Source organism: Gopherus flavomarginatus, chromosome 9 (genome assembly GCF_025201925.1).
Source record: "Gopherus flavomarginatus isolate rGopFla2 chromosome 9, rGopFla2.mat.asm, whole genome shotgun sequence".
Lineage (NCBI taxonomy): Eukaryota > Metazoa > Chordata > Testudines > Testudinidae > Gopherus > Gopherus flavomarginatus.
In genome coordinates this window covers 14,986,740-15,008,740 of record NC_066625.1, presented here as the reverse complement: position 1 = coordinate 15,008,740, position 22,001 = coordinate 14,986,740, and the positions used below count along the sequence as shown (strand labels likewise).

At 39.5% G+C, this 22,001-nt stretch overlaps 1 protein-coding gene across 9 annotated transcripts in view; it reads left to right on the top strand.

Moving 5' to 3' along the window:
* The window catches only part of TRRAP (transformation/transcription domain associated protein), a 170,009-nt gene that overhangs the window by 26,537 nt on the left and 121,471 nt on the right, over positions 1-22,001 (top strand). For all 9 annotated transcript variants that reach the window (XM_050966696.1, XM_050966695.1, XM_050966694.1 and 6 more), the window contains exons 15-28: positions 1,612-1,846; positions 3,602-3,923; positions 4,036-4,133; positions 4,815-5,009; positions 5,882-6,073; positions 8,142-8,307; positions 10,184-10,440; positions 11,454-11,654; positions 13,795-13,946; positions 16,427-16,626; positions 17,519-17,736; positions 17,863-18,060; positions 18,730-18,990; positions 21,597-21,758. In XM_050966696.1, coding sequence (XP_050822653.1) covers positions 1,612-1,846; positions 3,602-3,923; positions 4,036-4,133; positions 4,815-5,009; positions 5,882-6,073; positions 8,142-8,307; positions 10,184-10,440; positions 11,454-11,654; positions 13,795-13,946; positions 16,427-16,626; positions 17,519-17,736; positions 17,863-18,060; positions 18,730-18,990; positions 21,597-21,758 — 2,857 coding nt within the window. The remainder of the gene's footprint in view (positions 1-1,611; positions 1,847-3,601; positions 3,924-4,035; positions 4,134-4,814; positions 5,010-5,881; positions 6,074-8,141; positions 8,308-10,183; positions 10,441-11,453; positions 11,655-13,794; positions 13,947-16,426; positions 16,627-17,518; positions 17,737-17,862; positions 18,061-18,729; positions 18,991-21,596; positions 21,759-22,001) is intronic.

The window sequence follows — 22,001 nt, the reverse complement described above, 5'->3', positions numbered from 1 at the left end:
GTATGAGATTAAATTTGTGGTATCTGTCTGATTGCTTGTCAGTGGTGCGTTTTAATGGTATTTATATTTAATGTTTACTGAATATACAGCATTCTAAATCATTCACTCCATTATACTTAGGTATTGCCTGTGCTTAAGAAAAGACTAGTAATTTGTATTTAACGCTGTGCAGTATTTAAACATAATCCTAATAACAAAGAGCAACAAACTGCATAAACTCCAAATCCTGTTCTTGGTACAAAGTTTAAGATTTTAAATCACTAGCTGAACACGTGAGCTTAAAATTCTCAATAAATAATTTGTAAAAATAAATGGAATATGTGTATATCTACTAGGATCTCAGTTGAGAGATGTGTGGTTTTTTAGGACTTCTTACTGGACAATCGCAGAAACCTGGATTTTAGGTCCTGTTAAGTAAACAAGAGGAATTAATTTTAAAGTACTATTTTTAAATTCAGTTAAGATGGACATATGTTTCCTCAATGACTTAGGCTCATAAACAGTTTTAAAATTACTTAAAAAGCATTTCATTTTTCTAAAATTTATCAGATTTTTAGTCATCCAAGTTTTTAATTTTCTTTTAAGTTAATGCATTGGTATTAGTACTTTAATCTGAGTAAATATTCCTGCATATGCACAGTAGGATACACATACAGTCCAATTGCCAGATGTCAAGCACAATTTTCAAAGGAGGCTGCAACCCCTGCTTTTATAAAAATACAAGCTTATATTTGCATGCTTGATGGCATTTTGCATGTAGAAATGGAGATTTTATTGCCACAACAGATGTGTGGTAAATTTTTCTTAGCATGGTCATTGTGTGCTGCCTTAAATGTGTCCCCACGTCCTAATGGTGTACAAAATAAAAATTTTCATTTTCTTAAAATTTTTGAGCCCAGGAATTACAAAAGTTTCCGAAACAGCTCAGTAACACTTTAAAAGTTAGATGTTTTTAGGAAAACAGAATATAACATTAAACCAAACTATTTGTTGTGGAAGAGGGCATGTGCTGGGGACATACTGGGAGGGAGAGAAGAAAAACGGGGGACGGAACGTCCCCCCCAACCCCAGCTCTGCCCCCTCCAACATCCCAGACCTGCACCCCAACCAAACATCTCTCCCAAACTCCCAGCTCCGCACCCCCATCCGACTATCGCTCAATCCCCCGGTTTTGTTCCCCATAAAAGAACATCCCCCTGACCCCAGCTCTGTGCCCCACCAAACATACCTCCCCCAAACTCCAGCTCTGCTCCCCCCACTGACTCCCCCCACCCTCAGCCCGGCTCTGACCCCCAGATCTGCCCCCCGGGTGCCCTCCTCCCCCTTGCTCCTGGGCTCCAAGCTCTGATGCCGAGCCGGGCTCCGGGCCCCTCCCCGCGTGTCCGCCGCTATAGTAAAGTACACAGGAAATGTATAATAATTTGTATACAGGAAATAATCAAATACATTATATTGAGAGTTAAATGTGAATGTATAAATAAATCTATTACCATTTGAATTTTAATATTTAAAAATAGTTTTGAATGTAGTAACAATTAACGATATCTGAGTAGCAGCATACTATAAATGTATGATCAATGTGATGCCTTTTAATTCCTTTTTTATCCATAGGCCTCTTGCATATAGTACACTGGCAGATTTGGTACATCACGTCCGTCAGCATCTACCACTCAATGATCTCTCCCTGGCTGTTCAGTTATTTGCCAAGAACATTGATGATGAGTCATTACCTAGCAGTATCCAGACTATGTCTTGCAAGCTGCTTCTAAACTTGGTAGACTGTATCCGTTCCAAAAGTGAACAAGAAAATGGAAATGGCAGAGATATTCTTATGAGGATGTTAGAGGTATTGATTTGGTTGAAAAGTTTAATATTGGAATGATATATAAATTATCATCCACTCTCTTAATCTTTATTACTGTATTGCCAAATGCTTCTTAATACTCTGTCCCATCCACCCCCATGGGATGGAGAACATATAGGAGTACCTGGACTGAAATACACCATCTCGTCTTTTGTGTTGCCTTGAGCAGTGTCCAGGTCCAGATATTTCAAAGGGAGGATTTTAAAACTTGTGCAGTACCTTAACCTGAAGGGAAATTCCTTTCCGTCCCAAGCTGGTGTTCAGCTTATGTTCGACAGCTGGAAAATTGAATTGCGATTTAGTGGGAGGTCCTCAGCATCTTCTTTTAGAGTATTGGGTGTCCCCATTCCTTTCTGTTTAATAAACACCGTCTTTAGGTTCCCTTGTTATAACACCCATCTTTCCTGCTGAATATTGGATGGGAGTTCCTAAAGAACCTGTCATCACAGCACCTTTACATGCTGGGAGTTTTGCTGTGTTACGTTGAGCACCCGTTACCTTTCAAGTGTGAAGCATACTTCCTCTGTAGAACCTTGTTTACACTGAGGTTTGTGTGACTATCTCCCAGTGCTGTGCCAGTGTCAGTGAAGCTCTAACTGCTAGTTGCAGTCAGAGCATTAAAGTAGAAAGGCCTCCAGTGCTTCTACCATCATGTAATCTGGACGTTCTCTGAGCAGTATTTATACAACATGATTAGTTTAACAGCTGGAGACTTTCACAAAGACCTCAGGGTGAATATGGCCTTGGTAGTGCAGTCTTGAGGTATGAGAGCAGCCCTGAGAATCAAAGCCAGGTCAGTCTCATAGCAGTTCAAGGCTGTGGCCTCATATTCTTTGTCTCCTGGGATCCCTGAAGATTTTGGTTTTTCTCCCTTCCCCACCTTCTCTCTCATCTGTTTATAATGACAGTTTATATCATGGCTCTAGCTGCTTGGGAGGAGGTGAAGAAGGGTGGGGAAGGGGCTGAGTTGGATATAGCTGCTTTGAAATTTAGTCATCACCACTCCTGAACTATATCCTAGCAGACTAACGTGAAATACTGCTTAGGCTAGGATGGGTTTTAGTCTAAAGTTGGCAGTTTTTCATGGATAGCAAGACATGCTTTCACTCAAAACACGAAGTAACTCTGACCCTATGTATGAAGAGTCTTTAATATTAGATGGTATTGTGGTGCAGTGTAGTGGACTGGCAGTGTCTGTGTTCCAGGTATCCTATGATTTTGCCCATTTATCAAACTTGAAGTTAAAATTCAGAAAAATAAAATTAATTGAAAGAAGATGAGAAATATGAAGCAAGGAAGAAAAACACTGAATTATATATATTTATGGAAGCAGTTAAACCGTGGAAACTAGGAGATCTGCAAGTATTACTCTAGGATTGCTTATGACTGTTCTAATTTTTGTTTGAAAAAATCTAATTCTCTGATGTCAGACAGATCAGGAAAGTAACCATAATGAGATCAGATCTCATTTGAGGGGCTTAATTAGTCTTCAGCAAGTATTTTTTTTACTTTTTGGAACGTGTTAAGGTAATCAAATATCGTTAGTCCATTTAGAAGAGAATTTTACCAGTGATTACTTGAATTATTTTGGAGCTATTTGATATTTCTGAGATCTTGAGTATAATTTTTATTAACCCAGCTGTCTTGGTCTGAAGTAGTTTGACCCTAAAGTTAATATACTAGTAACAATCTTCAAAATTAATTCAATCTCCCTTTGTTTTTTCTCTCATGCCTCAGGTTTTTGTTTTGAAATTTCATACCATAGCACGGTACCAGCTTTCTGTTATTTTTAAAAAGTGTAAGCCACAGTCTGAACTTGGTGCAGCTGAAGCCGCTTTACCTGGAGTACCGACAGGAGCAAATGCAGCTCCTGTTCCATCCCTTGCCCCTGCCACTCCTGTGACCCCAGCATCAACACCTGTGTTTGAAAAACAAGGAGAAAAAGAGAAAGAAGATAAGCAGACGTTCCAGGTCACAGATTGCCGAAGCTTAGTAAAAACTTTGGTCTGTGGTGTCAAGACAATTACATGGGGCATAACATCATGCAAAGCACCTGGTGGTAATACTACACAATATTTAATTACATCCACTTTTAATTTCGCACTTTATAACATAAAATCAAATTCTATTTGTAATAGAGATAAACTGTGTTTATTCTTTCCTTCTTCCAGAAGCACAGTTCATTCCTAACAAACAGTTGCAGCCAAAGGAGACACAGATCTATATAAAGTTGGTGAAATATGCAATGCAAGCTTTGGATATTTATCAGGTGTGTAGTCTGGTCAGGGCATAATTCTGTGTCATTTTTATACACACAAGCTCTGAATACTATTTGTTTTTAATAGAGAATATTTTTGATCCATGTGTGGAAATGAAGTCCAAGGGGCTATATTTATATACCTAAGTTTTGGGGTTTTTTGTTTTTGTATATGTGGAATTTATGATATTGGAAATGCTTCTGCTATAGAATTTTCATTAATTTAAAGACTGACAAAGTGCTTGGTGGTCTGTGAGGAAAAATGTGTATTTTGTAAACAAATATTCTATGATCCGTGTTATGTTGGAGGTCAGACTCTAGAATCTATGAAATAAATGCAATCCTGCCTTCAAAAATTCATGAAGGGATTCACTTAGCATATGTCTAACTGAAATCTGTAGTTTAACGAGAGACTTAAGTCTGAAATTATATAATTGCCCAAATATAATGTGATGTTATCTCTGTCTCCTTCCCCTCCCACTCTTGACTTGGCTATTTTAATTTAGTAATTGTGCTTAAAGTGTCAAATTTTGATGTATTTTTTTGAAACTTTCCCAGGGCTGGGGCATTGTTGTCTTGCATGTAAGGCACTGTGTACCAACTGGCATTCTATATAGATATTTTGAGAATAATAAGGAAATTGTTCATGTTGTGACAGCATTACTCAACTGTGTATTAACTTTGCTGCATTAGGTCCAAATAGCAGGAAATGGCCAGGCATATATTCGAGTTGCAAACTGTCAGACAGTCAGGATGAAAGAGGAAAAGGAGGTCCTGGAGCATTTTGCTGGTGTCTTCACAATGATGAATCCTTTGACTTTTAAAGAAATCTTTCAAACTACTGTTCCTTATCTGGTGGAAAGAATCTCAAAAAACTATGCCCTTCAGGTAGATGGTTTTACTTTATATAACAGTGAGGCATAGCTGTTTTTGCTCTAAATCAGACTTAATTTTTGTTTTTAATTCAGAACATTGAAATTAACTTTTAAGGTATTTCTACAGCCAGTCAAGATTGAAACAATACAAATATTCTGCAAAGATGGATTTTATTTTCTACGGTTATTGCTGTGTAGGTAAAATTTAAGGCATGTAACTTGAAATGCTTAAATTTAAGTTAACAGTGAAGGTATCAGTGGACTGTGGTGTTCACGAGCTGAATGGAGTGGGTTTTTGAGTTGTGCAGAAAGTAGTAACCGAGAGCAGTGGTTCTCAACCAGCAGTCCAGGAGTAGGTTCCAGGGGTCCGCTAAGCAGGGCCAGCATTGGATTCACTGGGGCCCAGGGCAGAAAGCCGAAGCTCCACCGCATGGGTCTGAAGCCCAGGGCCCTGAAGCTGAAGCCTGAGCAATGGAGCTTTGCGGGGGGCCCTGTGGCCTGCAGCCCCTGGGAATTGCCCTGGTTGCTACTTCCTAATGCTGGCCCTGGCTTTTATATGCAGAAAAGCAGTTGTGGCATAGGTAGACTGTGGAGTTTTTATTGCATGGGACGGGCCTCAGAAAGAACAAGGTTGAGAACCCCATCCTAGAGGTCTCATCTACTGTCCTTCAGTATTAATTCCCTTAGACTGCAATAACTATTGGAGCTAGGCACAGGGAACACAATAATTTACCCTTTGTGTATAATTTAAACTGAGTCAGTGGTGGTGGAACAGCAACAGCAGTGATGACTTGGTTTTTTTTTTTTTTTAATGGAATCAATTTGACTTTCCCTGTGTTCCTTTCATAATAGAATTAGTATTGCCCTATCTGTTTCTTTTGACAGATTGTTGCTAATTCCTTTTTGGCAAACCTGACCACCTCTGCCCTTTTTGCTACAATTCTGGTGGAGTATCTTCTAGATCGGCTGCCAGAAATGGGCTCGAATGTGGAATTATCCAATCTGTATCTCAAGCTGTTCAAACTAGTCTTCGGCTCTGTTTCGCTATTTGCAGCTGAAAATGAGCAAATGCTGAAGGTAAAGTTCATTTTGACCAAGGGAAGGAAAATATTCCAATTTGTGTTTGCATTTTTCTTCACTGTTTTTAACAATAAAATGCCTTTCCTAAAATGACCATTTTACCATTTGAAAAATGTTCTTTGTTTTCAAACAAACAAACAACCCCCCCAACCAAACAAGCAAAACCCCAACAACAACAACAAAAACCCTCCATTAATGACAGGGATCCAGCATACAGAGAGCAGAAGATAGCCTACTTGTAAGAAATATTTTTCATGAATAACTGTCTCATACTGGGAACTGTGAAGTGATGTGGAAAATTCTAAGTCTTTATGATTGAGTATATGAGATATCTGCTTAGAAGTCCCATAAAGTTTTCTCTGGTTGAATAACTTTCTTGCCAGGCTCTGTATCTTACTGTATTTTTATCCTTTATTGCTGTAGCCACAATTAAAAATTCAAATCTCTTTTCTCTCTTTTAATAATAAGCCTTCTACAGTTTTTGTATTGCTTAATTGTAGCTTTTATTATGACATAGCTTCAATGAGAGGAGTATGTTTGTGCGAGTAATGCCATTGAAGTCTGGATTGGAAAACAAAATTTGTTTTTAAAATTGTTCCTGTGACAAGTGTTGTCTAAGCTGCCTCATTATAATGATCTTAGAAATGTGGTGGTTTCTGTACTTAAAAGCACAAAAGTAAAGTGTTTTCTTAGAACCGCTTACTGTGTATATAGGCAAAAAAGGCATCAAATCTTAATGTAACCCTGTTTTGCCTGCTCCTCCTCCCATTCCCTCTCCCCCAAAAGAGTGAAGTATCCAAGATAAACAACTTTATACTGGTAGATATTTAGGTGGGGGGTTCACTGTAAAAGGAGTGGTTGAGTGCTGTCTAGATAGAGCAGTTTAGTCTTATTTATGGATTACTACTTTAACTTGCTTCCTCGTAAAGCAACAGTAATCTGAAACTATATGCATGTAATGTGCTAAGTTTCCCCTCACCTGTCATCCAAATCAAGGTCACTTAAATTTTATAAACTGCAAATCCAATTTAAATGGTATGATTTACTGCCTTCACAGTTCCATGCTTCTGTTATATTTTTGTTTCAACAGAATTGATGATGTGGCCTTGAGTAGACAATTTAATTGAATGATGAAAGCTATTCACAGCAGTTGTGTAGCAGAGTACAGGGCTTTCAGACGTTAATAAAAGCTATAATTATTTCACTATTCATACCTGGGATGAGACAGTCCTGATATCTCCTTGCAGTTTTTAATAGTTTCCACAAGCTGTTAATGTCCTGCATTCTAAGATGACTTTAACCAGAATTGCAATTAGAAATTTACAGAGATTTAAAAAAAAAATGGAGTGCTTTTAAAAATTAGTGAATTTAGTGCCAATGAAAATGAAGGCTTTAATGATAACGCTAGACCTAGAGCAAGAGGGTGCTGTATAAATTCTCTGCTCGTTTACCTCTGATATTTCTGCTAGTCCATCCTTCAGGTTCTTTGGAGCACAGGTTGCCAATTATGTCAGATTCAGTGTTTTGTTTTGTACTTTGTTTTGTACTGCAGGATACGTGAGCAAACTCTTTCATTTGTGACTCATGTGAACCCATGTCTCCAATGATTGAGAATGATACATTTCTTAGCTCTAATTCAGATAATCTCTTTCTATATTTTTAATGTTTAACCTTTAGCAACCTCTTTGTTAAGCTTGTGTTTCTGCTGCTCACCTATATCAAGGAAGGTTATTTCATTTAGAACAGTGGTTCTCAAACTTTTGTACTGGTGACCCCTTTCATATAGCAAGCCTCTGAGCATGACCCCTCCTCCCCCTTATACATTAAAAACACCTTTTTTATTTTTAACACTGCTATAAATGCACGAGGCGGAGCAGGGTTTGGAGTGGAGGCTGACACCTTGCCACCTCCCTCATAATAACCTCATGACCCTCTGGGGGTCACGATCCCCAGTTTGAGAAACTCTGATCTAGAAGATTGACAGCAAATAACTTTGTATCCTGTTGAACTTTTAAACAGTGATGACAAAATGGATGCTTTAATCTTGAAGCTTTTCTTTTTATAGCCGCATTTGCACAAGATAGTGAACAGCTCTATGGAACTTGCACAGACTGCCAAGGAGCCATACAACTATTTCCTTCTACTTAGAGCACTGTTCAGATCTATTGGAGGAGGCAGTCATGATCTCCTGTATCAAGAGTTCTTGCCACTGTTACCAAACTTATTGCAAGGTCAGAACAAATACCTTTCCCTATTTCCAATTAAGTGTTGAAAATAAGTTCTATTACTGGGTAAATGTGTTTTACAGATATCACACATGGGGACTCTTGGCAATTGACATGTATTTGAAATATCTGACTCTAGCTCATTTCCTCTTTCTGCCTCCGTCTCCAGGGTTCTGGCTAGCTCAGCTCCTGCTGTTCACTCTTTCTGCCTCCCGTCGCGAGTTCTGGTATACTTGTTCTTGTTAGCATGGAGTACTGAGGAGTGAGAGTGGGGTAGGAGAAGCAGTGTGGCCAGAACCATGGCAATTTGGGGAGAGAGGTACGAAGAAAAAGTGCCTCTTCTCAGATTAAAAAAGTAATGGTGACAGTGTCTAAAGACCAACTAATTTAACAAAATTAGATTGGCTATAAGGGTATGCATAACTGAAAAGATAGTGGCCAGAAGTGTTAATGCTGAGCAGAGGACCAAGCCGAACCACTGAGATTTGGAGAGAGGTAATCAATATCAGGAAAGTGAAATCCTGTGGTACCATCTTCAGCTAGGAAATTTTATTTTCCATTTAGTTAACAAATATATGTAAGCTACCGGTCTGTACATAGAGTGCATTGGGGAAAATATATATATACCCAAATAGAGTTACTACCTGGGGCTTATGGAATGTATGCCATAAAAGCTTTTTTTGGTGGGGGGTGGAAGGGATAGAGTTAGGGTATAGTGTACATATTTATTTTGTGGACACAATAAAAGTTCTTGAAAATATTTACTGCATTTTTTAGTTTTATCTTTACTGGAAGGCCAAAATCTTAAATTAAACCATTCAGGTTAGCATGTGCTTTTTTTTTTTTTAAATGTATTTGCCGAACATATGAATTCGTTCAGCATCCTCATTGTCTGAAGGCTAGAATTAGCCAAATTAGACCAGTGTACTAAAAGGTTATTTCATGATGTTAAATGTGCATGTTACTGTGCTTGCATACACATATACACTCTGTCCATAGTATTTGCAGTCTGTTTTCTATTACATAATAGTTATCTTTGGACATGCATATGTATAGGAATAACAGATTTTTAATTAGGGAATAGATATAGAGAAGCAGCTTTATCAAATGCATTAAATATAGAAACCTTAAGGCACACTGAATGTGATTGGAAAAATACTGGTTGTTTTAGACCAGGAATGGGTAAACCTTTTGGCCCAAGGGCCACATCTGGGTATGGAAATTATATGGTGGGCCATGAACGCTCACAAAATTGGGGTTTGGGTGCAGGAGGGGGTGAGGGCTTCAGTTGGGGGTGTGGGCTCTGGCCTGGGGCTGGGGATGAGGGTTTAGGGGTGCCGGAGGTTGCTCTGGGCTCAGACCAAAGGATTTGGAGGGTGGGAGGGGGATCAAGGCTGGGGCAGGGGGTTGAGGCACGGGAAGGGGTTGAGGTGCAGGCTCTGGGTGGTGCTTACTTCAAGCAGCTCCCAGAAGCAGCGGCATGTCCCCCCTCTGGCTCCTACACACGTGTGGCCAGGCAGCGCTACATGCTGCCCCATCCGCAGGCACTGCCCATGCAACTCCAATTGGCTGCAGTTCCTGACCAATGGGAGCTGCAGGAGCAGTGTTCAGAGCACCCTGGCTGCCCCTGTGCGTAGGAGCCAGAGGGGGAACATGCTGCTGTTTTCAGGAACCGTGCGGAGCGGGCCAAGCTCCTGACCCCACTCCCCAGCTGGTGCGCACCAGAGCAGGACAAGCTCCGGACCCCACTCCCTGGCGGGATCTCGAGAACCAGATTAAAACTTCTGGAGGGGCCCCAGGCCATCGTTTGCCCACTCCTGTTTTAGACCATATTATTATAGTGTCTTTTTAAAAAGATATGTAACCTCCTACTATTTTTCAGGACTTAATATGTTGCAAAGTGGCCTGCACAAGCAGCATATGAAAGATCTGTTTGTAGAACTCTGTCTCACTGTACCGGTTCGATTGAGCTCCCTCCTTCCTTATCTGCCAATGTTGATGGATCCTTTGGTGTCAGCTCTAAATGGATCTCAGACCCTGGTTAGCCAAGGTTTAAGAACTCTTGAATTGTGTGTGGATAATTTACAGCCAGACTTCCTGTATGATCATATTCAGCCAGTTCGAGCGGAGCTTATGCAGGTAAATATGTAGTTTTTACTAAAACCACTAGGTGTCATTGATCACTTAAATATCCCTAAACCTTTGCTTTGAAATTTAGTATTGCTGAATCTCAGGGTGGTCAGTGTTATGAGAACCATTCTCATTAGGTCTGTACGAAGTAGACGCAGAACTTTCAAGCTGGGTGATGCACGCATGAAAAGCTGTAAATTAAACGAGGCCAGGACATAACATTTTTGTAGGTCTTCCCCCTATATTTGTTCTTAAAAACGAAAACAAAAACATTAAAGGCCAAGAAATGAGATTTTGTAGCAAGGTGGCAAGTACAATAACATTAATAGATACAGAAGATGATGAAGTTTAGGTAATGGACTGGAAAATAACTAATTACTTGTGTTATCTGCTCTTTTAAAACCATGTAGTATTGTAGATTTGAGGCATGATTTACTTCTTAAAGCGGGTTTGGATGATTTCAGCGTTTTCATATTTTTAGATGCAGGATTACCTTGAAATGCTACATCATGTTTAAACTTGTCCATTTCCTCTAAAATGGGATGTTCTTCATCACATGCAGAAAAAGCTGAATATACCTTACACTCCAAACATAGCATTTACTTTTCAAGCCCTGTGTATATGGAGCTTCCTTATTAAGTAGCACACTAACCTAAATTTACTTCATCCTCAATGTGCCCTTGTATCTTATATATAATGCTTCCCTTCCAGTGTTAGCCATGAAATCTAAATCGTAACTGAGAACTGTACTGTTTCTTTGTTGTATTGAGAAAAGCTAATACTACTTTTTAGAACCAGAAGTAAAAGACCAGCTGCTTAAATACAACATAATGGAAACATTTGATTTTCAAAAAGAGGAAATTCTTGTAATGTCTGGTAAGCTACTGGTGAGAGACAGATTTTATTCCCTGAGAGAAGAATACATTTCTCTTGTATAGAAATGTGCAGGTTTAATTATTAATAATATTTTCAAGCAACATTTCTCTAAATGTAGCACACTTAAACGTTTAAATTATCTGTAGGCTTTATGGCGTACATTACGCAATCCTGCTGACAGCATTTCTCATGTGGCTTATCGTGTCCTTGGAAAATTTGGTGGAAGTAACAGGAAGATGTTAAAGGAATCCCAGAAACTACAATACGTAGTTACGGAAATTCAAGGACCCAGTATTACAGTAGAGTTTTCAGACTGTAAAGCCTCTATTCAGCTTCCAATGGAAAAGGTAAGCTTACCCTTTTTTTCCTCTCAGTTTCCTTCCAGTAAAGTTTCTGCACTGTTAATATTTGCTCATGAAATACCCTCATTAAAACTCCTAGTACATATGCCATCAGTTTCAGTGATTAATTGTTTGAGATTTTAATGTATACCAACCTCACTAATGCTGAATTCTATCTAGCCTTGTAGAAAGCTGAATTTGCATGGTATCTAAAGGCTTTTATGTTTCACAGCGGTCTCTTCAATTACATGTAGCACTGGTCAACTTCTTAGAGTTGACCAGGAAGCAAAACTATTTACAGTATGCTTAAGTGGTGCTGAAAGTAAATGCTGAAGTTTAGAAAATTTGAAATGAGCTGAAAACATAAGAAATCCATCTTTCCTTTTAGTGCCCTGATGAGAAAAGTTCCACTTCAGTGGTCTGTGAGAACTCATTGTTCTTTTCATTGAGACCTTGATAAGATTGCTTAAAAGATGATAGAGCAGCTAGTTAATTCAGTAGATGAAAAGATGATTTTCCTTAGAAAGAAACAAAATATCCCTTTGTCTGTAGCAAAAGGGCTTTCAAAGGTCATTTTCATCTACCTAATCTCATATTAACTGTTTAAGCATGGATGATTGGATTTCATTTTACAATCAGTTAAGCAATGAAATTTCTTATTTCATGCCCCCCAAATGAATTTTCCACATGGGTCACATTTGATGCATGTCTGTCTTACATTTGGGTGTGCTTTTCTGTTTCAGGGAAGGATGTAATATAAAGTATGTGCACTTGTAAAGATTTAAGTGTAAAATATATAAGGCCTGTTCTTAAGAGACATCTTCAAGTATCCTCAAATGTCTTGAGTACAGTTCTTCTTAGGAGTTGCTTAACACAGGTTTGAGAATGTATGATGTAAAAACATTTTGTATTGTGTGGAAAAAGGAGCAAATCATCTATGAAGAGAGAGTCTGTGTGCATACCCCTCCCCTCCCCCCCCCAGAGCAGCATTCCACCTAATTTTGCCCACTCATATGCAGAATGAATTTTGTTGTGTCACACACCACCTCCATACTGGTGCACATATCACCTTCATAGTGTACATAACAAAATTCATGTCGGGGGGGGGAGTGAGGCCGGGGGGTTTGGAGTGTGGGAGGGGGATCAGGGCTGGGGCAGAGCGTTGGGGTGTAGGGGTGTGTGGGCTCTGTGGTGGGGATGAGGAGTTTGGGGTGCAGGAGGGTGCTCGGGGGCCACGGTGGGGAGAGAGGACTCCCCCAGCCCTCTCTGCCTGCCACAGCACCTGGGCCCTGCCGCCCCAGGCCGGGCCGCCCCGGTAGGATCCAGGCTGGTCTGGCTGCGGCTGGGTCCATGCCCAGCCATGCAACTTACAGGGAATTTAGACACACACACGTGCACGCACACTCTGCATTTTATATCCAGCATATGTGGGAATTATGTGCAGTAATTACTGCTGGAGGGAAGAGACAAACTGTTTACATAAGGAGTGGGGGAAGAAAGCCAAAATCATGGAAGATTTATTCCTATGATGTAGAGCCCTGCAAATCTTTGCATATCTGCATCTGTGGATGTGGTTGTATTAATAGAATCATAGAATATCAGGGTTGAAAGAGACCTCAGGAGGTCATCTAGTCCAACCCCCTGCTCAAAGCAGGACCAACCCCAACTAAATCATCCTGGCCAAGGCTTTGTCAAGCTGGGCCTAAAAAAAAAAAAAAAAAAATGGAGATTCCACCACCTCCCTAGGTAACCATATTTTTACCATCTTTGCGTATCTGCTGCAGATCCAAATTTTTACACCTGCACAGGGCTCGAACAGTAAGATAGGCTGATGGTGCAGACGCGCATGTGGACAGATATAATAGGTGGAATGCGAATTGCGGGAAATTGTTGTGGATGGGGATGAAATTTTTGTATCCATGATGTACTCAGATCTTCCCATTCACATAAAAACCAAAATAAACATAACAATTTCAAGTTCACTCAAGCCTACGTACATTATGCAGAAATTTGACATTTTTAACTTGAGAGGTTTAAAGGGTAGCAGAAGTAGTATTTAAATGATTTAGGTACCCTTACAAACTGATTTATTATAAGGAAACATGATTAACCAGTGCTGTTGTTGATGTCTTATTTTTTATTGCAGGCAATTGAGACTGCTCTGGACTGTTTGAAGAGTGCTAACACAGAGCCATATTATCGGAGGCAGGCTTGGGAAGTGATCAAGTGTTTCTTGGTAGCCATGATGAGCCTGGATGATAATAAACATGCTTTATACCAGCTCCTTGCACATCCCAAGTATGATGATCCTTGAAAGGACTTGTGTTTATGTAAAATGTGAATTGTCCATAGAATACTATAATATTGAGGGGGAAATTAATCACTGAGTCTATACAATGCATACCCACTGTGGGATTGTTACCTGCAGTTTGCTTTCTGGTACTTAATCCTGTTTTTGTTTTAAATGTCCAAAGCCTGGGGCCTCCCTTCTTTTGAGGGACAGTTCTAGAATCTTGTTTTATTTACCATATATGATGGATGGTAGTTTCTTAACACCTTGACACTTCTTCCTTACCCTATCCAAAACAAAAAAAAAATGTGTGGGGAGACTGGGGGATCAGTTTGGTAAGTTAGGAGATGATTTAAGATACTTTTTGTGTTCTGTTCGTGAATTGTTGGTTGGAATAGTCCAGAATTTTGAGGATCAGAATTCCAGATAACGGTCAAAGTAGTATAGTAAAATTTTTCTGTTCCTTCTAATATCCTGTCTTAGTGATTTAAGTATTTTAAAGTGATTTTGGCACAATAATATCATTTTAAAGTGTCAACACTTTGGCACACAGAACAGTTATTTTCAGAAAGCTGGGTAAATTTTTGATGCTATGTAAATTCTTTAATATGGAAACAAATTTTTGTTCTGGTTTTAATATAACAGGTCTTTCAAGCAGTCCAGTAACTTCTCTTCTTGCATTGTGCCTAATCTCTGCCTACATGTGGGAGCTTGCATGCTTATACCCTTCCCTCTCTTCTCCCCCCCTTTTCCTCCCCCACCCAATTTCTGTCAAAGAAAGCCATGTACTGAGGACCCAGAATAGAGAGAGCTGAATCTGGGTTCATGTTTAAGGTAGAGTAGGCTACTAGAGGCTGACATAGACTTATCTATACTTGTAGTAGTAGGTAGGTAGGGTACCTGTAGCTACACACTACAGTGAAGGGCAGGCTACATCCATACTCATTATGGTGTGTGGATACATGTGGCAATAAAAGTCTGTGGCAGGCGAGGGAGGCTGGGGGGAAAGGCTCTGGCAGCAGGGAGCTGCCAAAGGCTTTCCGTGCTGCCTCTCTTCTCCCAGAGACTTTCAATATGGCGAGGAAAGGCTCTGCTGGTGGGGAGCTGCAGGAGCCTTTTCTCTGTGAAGTAAAAAGCTCCAGTGGCTCCCTTCTAGCAAAGCCTTTGCTCACCTCAGTGAAAGGCTCTAGGAGGAGGGAGGCAGCAGTGTAGGCATGGGAGTTATAGCTCTCTACATGCCCAACCAGTGTAGGGTATTACTCTAACATTCTGGTGCGAAGGTCACTCTGCTTTACTCTGTGTGCCTAAGTTGTGCCTCAGCATCTACACTGCTGTTTATACACTTGCTGGTGTGCTGTATCTGTACTCCACATGCTGCTGCATGTGTAGACCTACCAACAGGGGTAGATGTTGGAAAGTGAATCAGATGATGGATAGGAATGGGGCCAGAGTCATCAACTCCTACCTAGTAATCTGTATACTAAGACAATCTCTTCCCCATTATGCATACTCACTTTCTGCACCTCCTGGGAAAAGTCTCCTCCTTCCAGCTGCGTGTCAGATTGCCCTTCTTCCTTCTCCACAGTTGCCAAACAAAACCCTTATGTTTGCTTTTTTTTTTTCTTGTCCTTTAGCAGCCCTAATGGAAGGCTTCCTATTAGGGGCTGATTAACTCGTAATATTTTTCTCTGCAATTTAAAAATAAGTGTTTTGTTCTGGACAAAAGCATGAGTGGAAAAAGCAGTGTAGTTAGACATTCAATCAGTGTGTTCCGTGAAAATATAAAACCTTTTTAATAAAGTTAATCTTGGAAAATACCAGGTATTTGCCTGAGCTGGGGTTTGTTGAATTAAGCAGTTGCTTTTCTAGGTAGTTTGGTTAAAGTAGTTTAAGTTTAAATCATGGATAATAAAATCATTGCATTTAAGTTACTTTTGCCGTCTGTGTGCATAATATATACGTTACATTGATTCCCTCAGTGCAAATAGTATGTAGCTAAAAAGCACGATTGTTGTTTTTATTATAATGTATTTTAGATTTGACATAAATGTAACTTTTAAAAAGTCTATCTGGACTTTGAAGCAAATAGGTTTTATTGGGCAGTGAATTAATAGATAAATAACATTTCAGACCTTAAAGATCAAAATCAAATGTCATCTTACTTAATAAAATAAAAGTGTGAAAATATCAAAAATGCCATTCTATAATTGAATTCCACTGTGACGCCTGTATACATATTACTTGGAGTGTGTGTGGCCTCTTCTGAACCACCGGCTTTTAAAATGTTCATGATGAAATTGAGCCATCCATCATGTTGCCAGTGGTTGCCAAAATTAAAATGGATTAAATGAACTGATCTGGCTTTATCGGAAAGGGAGTGGGGGTTAGAAGTCAGGAACAAACTGTAAATTAAGTCCTTGATGGTCATGGTTGAACTGTTGGCATAGTAGTTCAGGATTATAATATAGTTATAATTTTGTCTTTTCAGCTTTACTGAGAAGTCCATACCCAGTGTAATTATTTCACATCGGTACAAAGCACAGGATACTCCTGCCCGTAAAACATTTGAACAGGCATTAACAGGTGCTTTCATGTCAGCAGTCATCAAAGATCTGCGACCTAGTGCTCTGCCTTTTGTAGCCAGCCTAATTCGCCATTACACAATGGTGGCAGTAGCTCAGCAATGTGGTGAGTAAATGCAGAATAGAAATTTCATGAACTGTCGGGATAGGAGAAGAAGGTTTTAGTCTTTTTTGCAATAAATTCTTGAATAAAAAAGGGGAAAAAATTGATGTTTGTTACATTAAGATCTTAGTTTCATTTCTTAATTATATTATTGTTACAACACCTATTTGAATATGCTTACTCTTTCTCTACTGTTACTTAACTGCTTCAACTATTAAAAAATAGTTTTGTAAGCCATACTTGCAAAGATATAACGTAATGATATTTTTAAAATATTCAAAAATCAAACACTGAAATGTGCACAAGTTATAACAGACCACTTTTGAAAACCCTGAGCTATGTATATCTCTGATATCAACAGATGTTGAATGCAATTTGTACCTTAAATGCAAAATTTTTGTTATAGGCTTTCCACTCCCTCCCTTCCCCCATGTTGGGATTTGGGTACATTTTCTTTTGTTTTCTTTTAATTTTTGAAGGACCAGAAAAGGAATTGTGTAAATAATGAAGAGTAATGCAGTATCTTTCACTTAAAAAATGTAACTTAATAAACCTTGGCTTGTACCTTTTTATATAGTTCAAGTGATAGGAAAGAAAAAGGTGCTGTAAGCATACTTCAAGATACTTAAATGTAATTTTACTTTAATAGTCTTAGTTTTAATTTCATAGTGAAGTACATAGTCACCGAATTAAAAGCAGGAAAACATTTCAAATACGTTTTTTTCATTTAAAAACGAAAAAAATTATGACCATTCATTTACATGCAAATAGTCATAATTTTCACTAGTTTTGCAATGGGTTAATCAGAGAAGATCGGAAGATCTAATTTAAAGATTGTTAATGCTGAAGTATCCATTATCTGTTCTTTTTTCCCCCCCTCCAATATAAATTGTAGGCCCTTTTTTGCTGCAGTGCTATCAGGTTGGAAGCCAGCCCAGCACAGCCATGTTTCACAGTGAAGAAAATGGATCAAAAGGAATGGATCCTTTGGTACTTATTGATGCCATAGCCATCTGTATGGCATATGAGGAGAAGGAGCTCTGCAAGATAGGGGAAGTGGCTCTAGCTGTGATATTCGATGTTGCAAGCATTATTCTGGGTTCGAAGGAAAGGGTAACGTAATCTTTAATTGCTTAATTTTAACCTGTTTCATAGTGCTCTTGAACGCTTTAAAACTGGGGATGGGATGTGCTGATTGAATTAAATAATCATTGACAGTTTTTTTTTTATTTTTTTTAGGCTTGTCAGCTTCCTTTGTTTTCATACATTGTGGAGCGTTTATGTGCATGCTGTTATGAACAAGCTTGGTATGCTAAACTAGGAGGTGTGGTGTCAATTAAATTCCTCATGGAACGACTGCCTTTAATTTGGGTCCTCCAGAACCAGCAGACTTTCCTCAAAGCACTGCTGTTTGTCATGATGGACCTAACTGGAGAGGTATTTAATGTATGGATGATTTCACTGAGTGTTTGGGAAATTGTGGAACTTCAGATGTTAAATTTATACAATCTAAACTCTTGCTAATCTGAGTTTTATTACTTAACAGTTTAGTATACCTGTAATAGTTGTTGAATGTGTTCGTCTTTGTATTTGAACCTAGTGAAGATCTCAAGCACATTGGGTCAAATTTAGCTCTGGTTTTATTGGTTACAACTCCACTGAAGCTGTTGGAATTGCTTTCCTCTGAGTTAAATTTGATCTATAGACTTTTAATCAACAAAATAAATTAAATATGCTGTGATTTGAGTGGACAAACGTTATTTTTCTTCATTTCAAACTCTACTTCTGGTAAAATGTGTATCTCGCTACCGATCAGCTTTAATGTAGTTCTTGTTTAGTAGTAGATGCTTAGAGAATAGAGTTCTTGACCTTTTCTGAAACCTGAATTGTTCACTGGCCAAGCTATCAGGGTGTTCTCGCTTTAGGATTTCATTTATGAAATTTCATAGCATTCTGCTTTGGTATCTTTGGATGAAAGATGGAAAAGGTTAAAAAGGTGTGTTAACTTTACATTTCTGGCAGAACAGCCATTCATAACTGAGCATAGTGTTTGTAAAGGTCGCTAATCTGCATAACAGCAGCACTAACAAATCCATGATTTCTTAGGTTTCCAATGGAGCCGTTGCTATGGCAAAGACCACACTAGAACAGCTTTTGATTAGATGTGCCACTCCTTTAAAAGATGAAGAAAAAACAGAAGAAATCCTGGCAGCACAGGAAAAGTCTTTCCATCATGTGACACACGACCTGGTTCGAGAAGTAACCTCTCCAAACTCCACTGTAAGAAAGCAAGCCATGCATTCATTGCAAGTGCTTGCACAGGTCACTGGGAAAAGTGTTACTGTGATTATGGAGCCACATAAAGAGGTGAGGTTATCACAAAGGGGATTCATTGAGATACCAAAGTATGTTAAAATAGCTTAAGGTTTTTGTTTTGCAAAATGCTTTTTGAAAGGGTTTTCACATTATTGAAACAAGCTCTAAAATACTATTAATTCTGGATATTTTTCATATGGCTTTGACCGTAGCAGTCCAGGATAATAGCTTTCTCTATACTGATGTTCCAGTGGTGCAATGAGTCACTGAAGCTAACTTTCTCTGAAGCCTACTTTTCAGGCTTTTTTTTTTTTTTTTTTTTTCCCAGCTTATCCTCTGACATATCATATGCACGGAGGTGAGTTTGTAAGGGGTTGTCACTCCCCGTAGAAAGGTGATAGCTGGTTTGCACAGTCTTCTGTGATCTAGTTTACAGCTCTAAAATGTCATTGTTAAACTGTAAGAGCAGCAAAGAGTCCTGTGGCACCTTATGGACTAACAGACATATTGGAGCATGAGCTTTTGTGGGTGAATACCCACTTGGTCGAATCCGACGAAGTGGGTATTCACCCACGAAAGCTCATGCTCCAATATGTCTGTTAGTCCATAAGGTGCCACAGGACTCTTTGCTGCTTTTACAGATCCAGACTAACACGGCTACCCCTCTGATGATTGTTAAACTGAATATTTTAGTACATTTTAAAAGCCTTTAATGTGGTAAAGAGGCAACCAAGCTGTGGAGGCTCACCGCTTGCACCTACTTGGGGCGTGGCAGCTCTTTCTGCTGAAGTTTACTGCTGCTGTCTGTCCCACCTCTGTTGCAGCCTGCCTCTTTTTCCGTGACTTGGTTTGTCGACCAGGCTCACTTCAAAGTCTCTCCCCTTTCAGGGTAGTCCATAAACAAAAAGCAAGAGGAATTAACACAAATAAACTGAGCTGGTAAGCTGGTAAGGGGGAATGACTCCCTCTTAGGGTGTACTGGGATTAGGCAGTCCCGTCCCTCAGGCCACGTCCAGACTAGGTATTAAAATCGATTTTAGATACGCAACTTCAGCTACGGGAATAACGTAGCTGAAGTCGAATTTCTAAAATCGAGGTACTCACCCGTCTGGACGGCGCGGGATCGATGTCCGCGGCTCTCCGTGTCGATTCCGGAACTCCGTTCGGATTGATGGAGTTCCGGAATCGATGTAAGCGCGCTCGGGGATCGATACATCGCGTCCAGACTAGACGCGATATATCGATCCCCGAGCAATCGATTTTAACCCGCCGATGCCGCGGGTTAGTCTGGACGTGCGCTCAGTGAGGGTTCTTCAGGCAGTGGTTGTTGTGGAAGGTCTCGCTGTCAATTGCCCTTTCCTCAGGAGCTGAGGGTTGATGGTCTGTTTTCTTCCCTGCTCTGCTGGTCTGCCCACAAGTGAGCTGTTTTGCTTCTCTTTTAACTTCTCCTCCAGCCTGTGCATGTCTTGCAGGTGTGGCGGGGTTGAACTAGCTGAGCCCAGAGCGGCTCCTTAACCCCTTGTTGTCCAGTATGCTTTGTATAGCCCATCACACAAGCCAACCTAGCTTTGTTAGGTTTTGTTGGTCTAAGCACATTTAAGAGTTGGACTGTTGTTTGGATTTGTGTGTGTATCTAGCTAGCTGTCTTTCTTTCTTTCCGACTGTTAGGGCAGAATCAGTTAAATATATTTTACTCCGGTTAATTGTAGAGTAGGCCTTGTCCCGTCCTTTGGTTACAAGCTGAAAACTGGATCTCGTATTACCCTCCACACATGGTCCATACAGACTTTGCTGTGCCTCTCCCTACCCACCCCATCAATGTTAAATTCCCCAGAGTTTGCATGCAGGCACAAATCACCTTTTTTGTCCACTTAGAAGATGATGCCATGGGATCCCTCAAAAACCTTGTCAAGTGGGCTTTTGATAGGTCAAAAGGATCTGCACAGGATCCCCTCTTACAACAAGAGACCTTTGTATTGTAATTCAGAGGTGTAACAGGGACGACATCTAATAATGGCAATTAGTCAGAATCTCATAGGTAGATAAGGGGTGGATAAGTGAGAATAAGAGACTGATGTAATAACCTGCCAGTAAATGAGTATTTCCATACTTTCTGACATTTTCGGATCTGACAGTATTCTAAGTGTGTGACCTAAAACATGTTTTATCCTTAAATCTCTGAACTTTGTGACTTCTAGACATCTTTTTTTATATCTAAAGGGTTCTAATAATCTTTAAAAGAATATAGATCCATTTACAGCCTTGACTATCTTGACAAAGTTTTTTTTGCCTAGAGGTATGTTTTTAATGTTTACAGTTTTATGCAGATCTTTGTCTTTTTTCATATGAAACATGTAACCGTTACTGTTACTCAATTGGTCAGAAATAGTCGTGATGACAAAAAGCTAATCATTCCATAAAAAATAAGAAAATCGTAGTTAAAAATAGGAATATGTAATGGCCTGTTAAGCAAATTATTGTGAATGACATTGGCTCAAGGAAATCTTTTTCAGCTCAGTGATTTCTAAACAGGTATTGTGAGAGAACCATAATGAGAAGGACAGAAACATGAGCAAAGCTGATATCCTCTTAATAGACTATTTATATAATCATGTATGCCCTGTAATCAAGATGCTATTCTAAATGATATTTTGTAGGTTCTCCAAGACATGGTTCCTCCAAAAAAGCACTTACTTAGGCATCAGCCTGCAAATGCCCAGATTGGGCTTATGGAGGGGAACACATTTTGCACAACTCTGCAGCCCCGACTATTTACTATGGATCTAAATGTTGTGGAACACAAGGTTTTCTACACCGAGGTACTTCCCTTTTTGTACATTCTGACATTTCAGACTGAAGGTATTTATATTATATGTCAAAGCAATGATCTAAGCACTGACAATATTATTAGGGACAGTGGAAACGAACATGCAGCATTTCTGTGCATGCTGTATGCTGAGGCTCACCCTGCGCATTTGTGGGTATCGATATTTTCTGCTGAATTTAAGCTTTCATTTAAAAAAAAAACAACAACTTTTTTTGGTTCTCAATGAGAATATAAC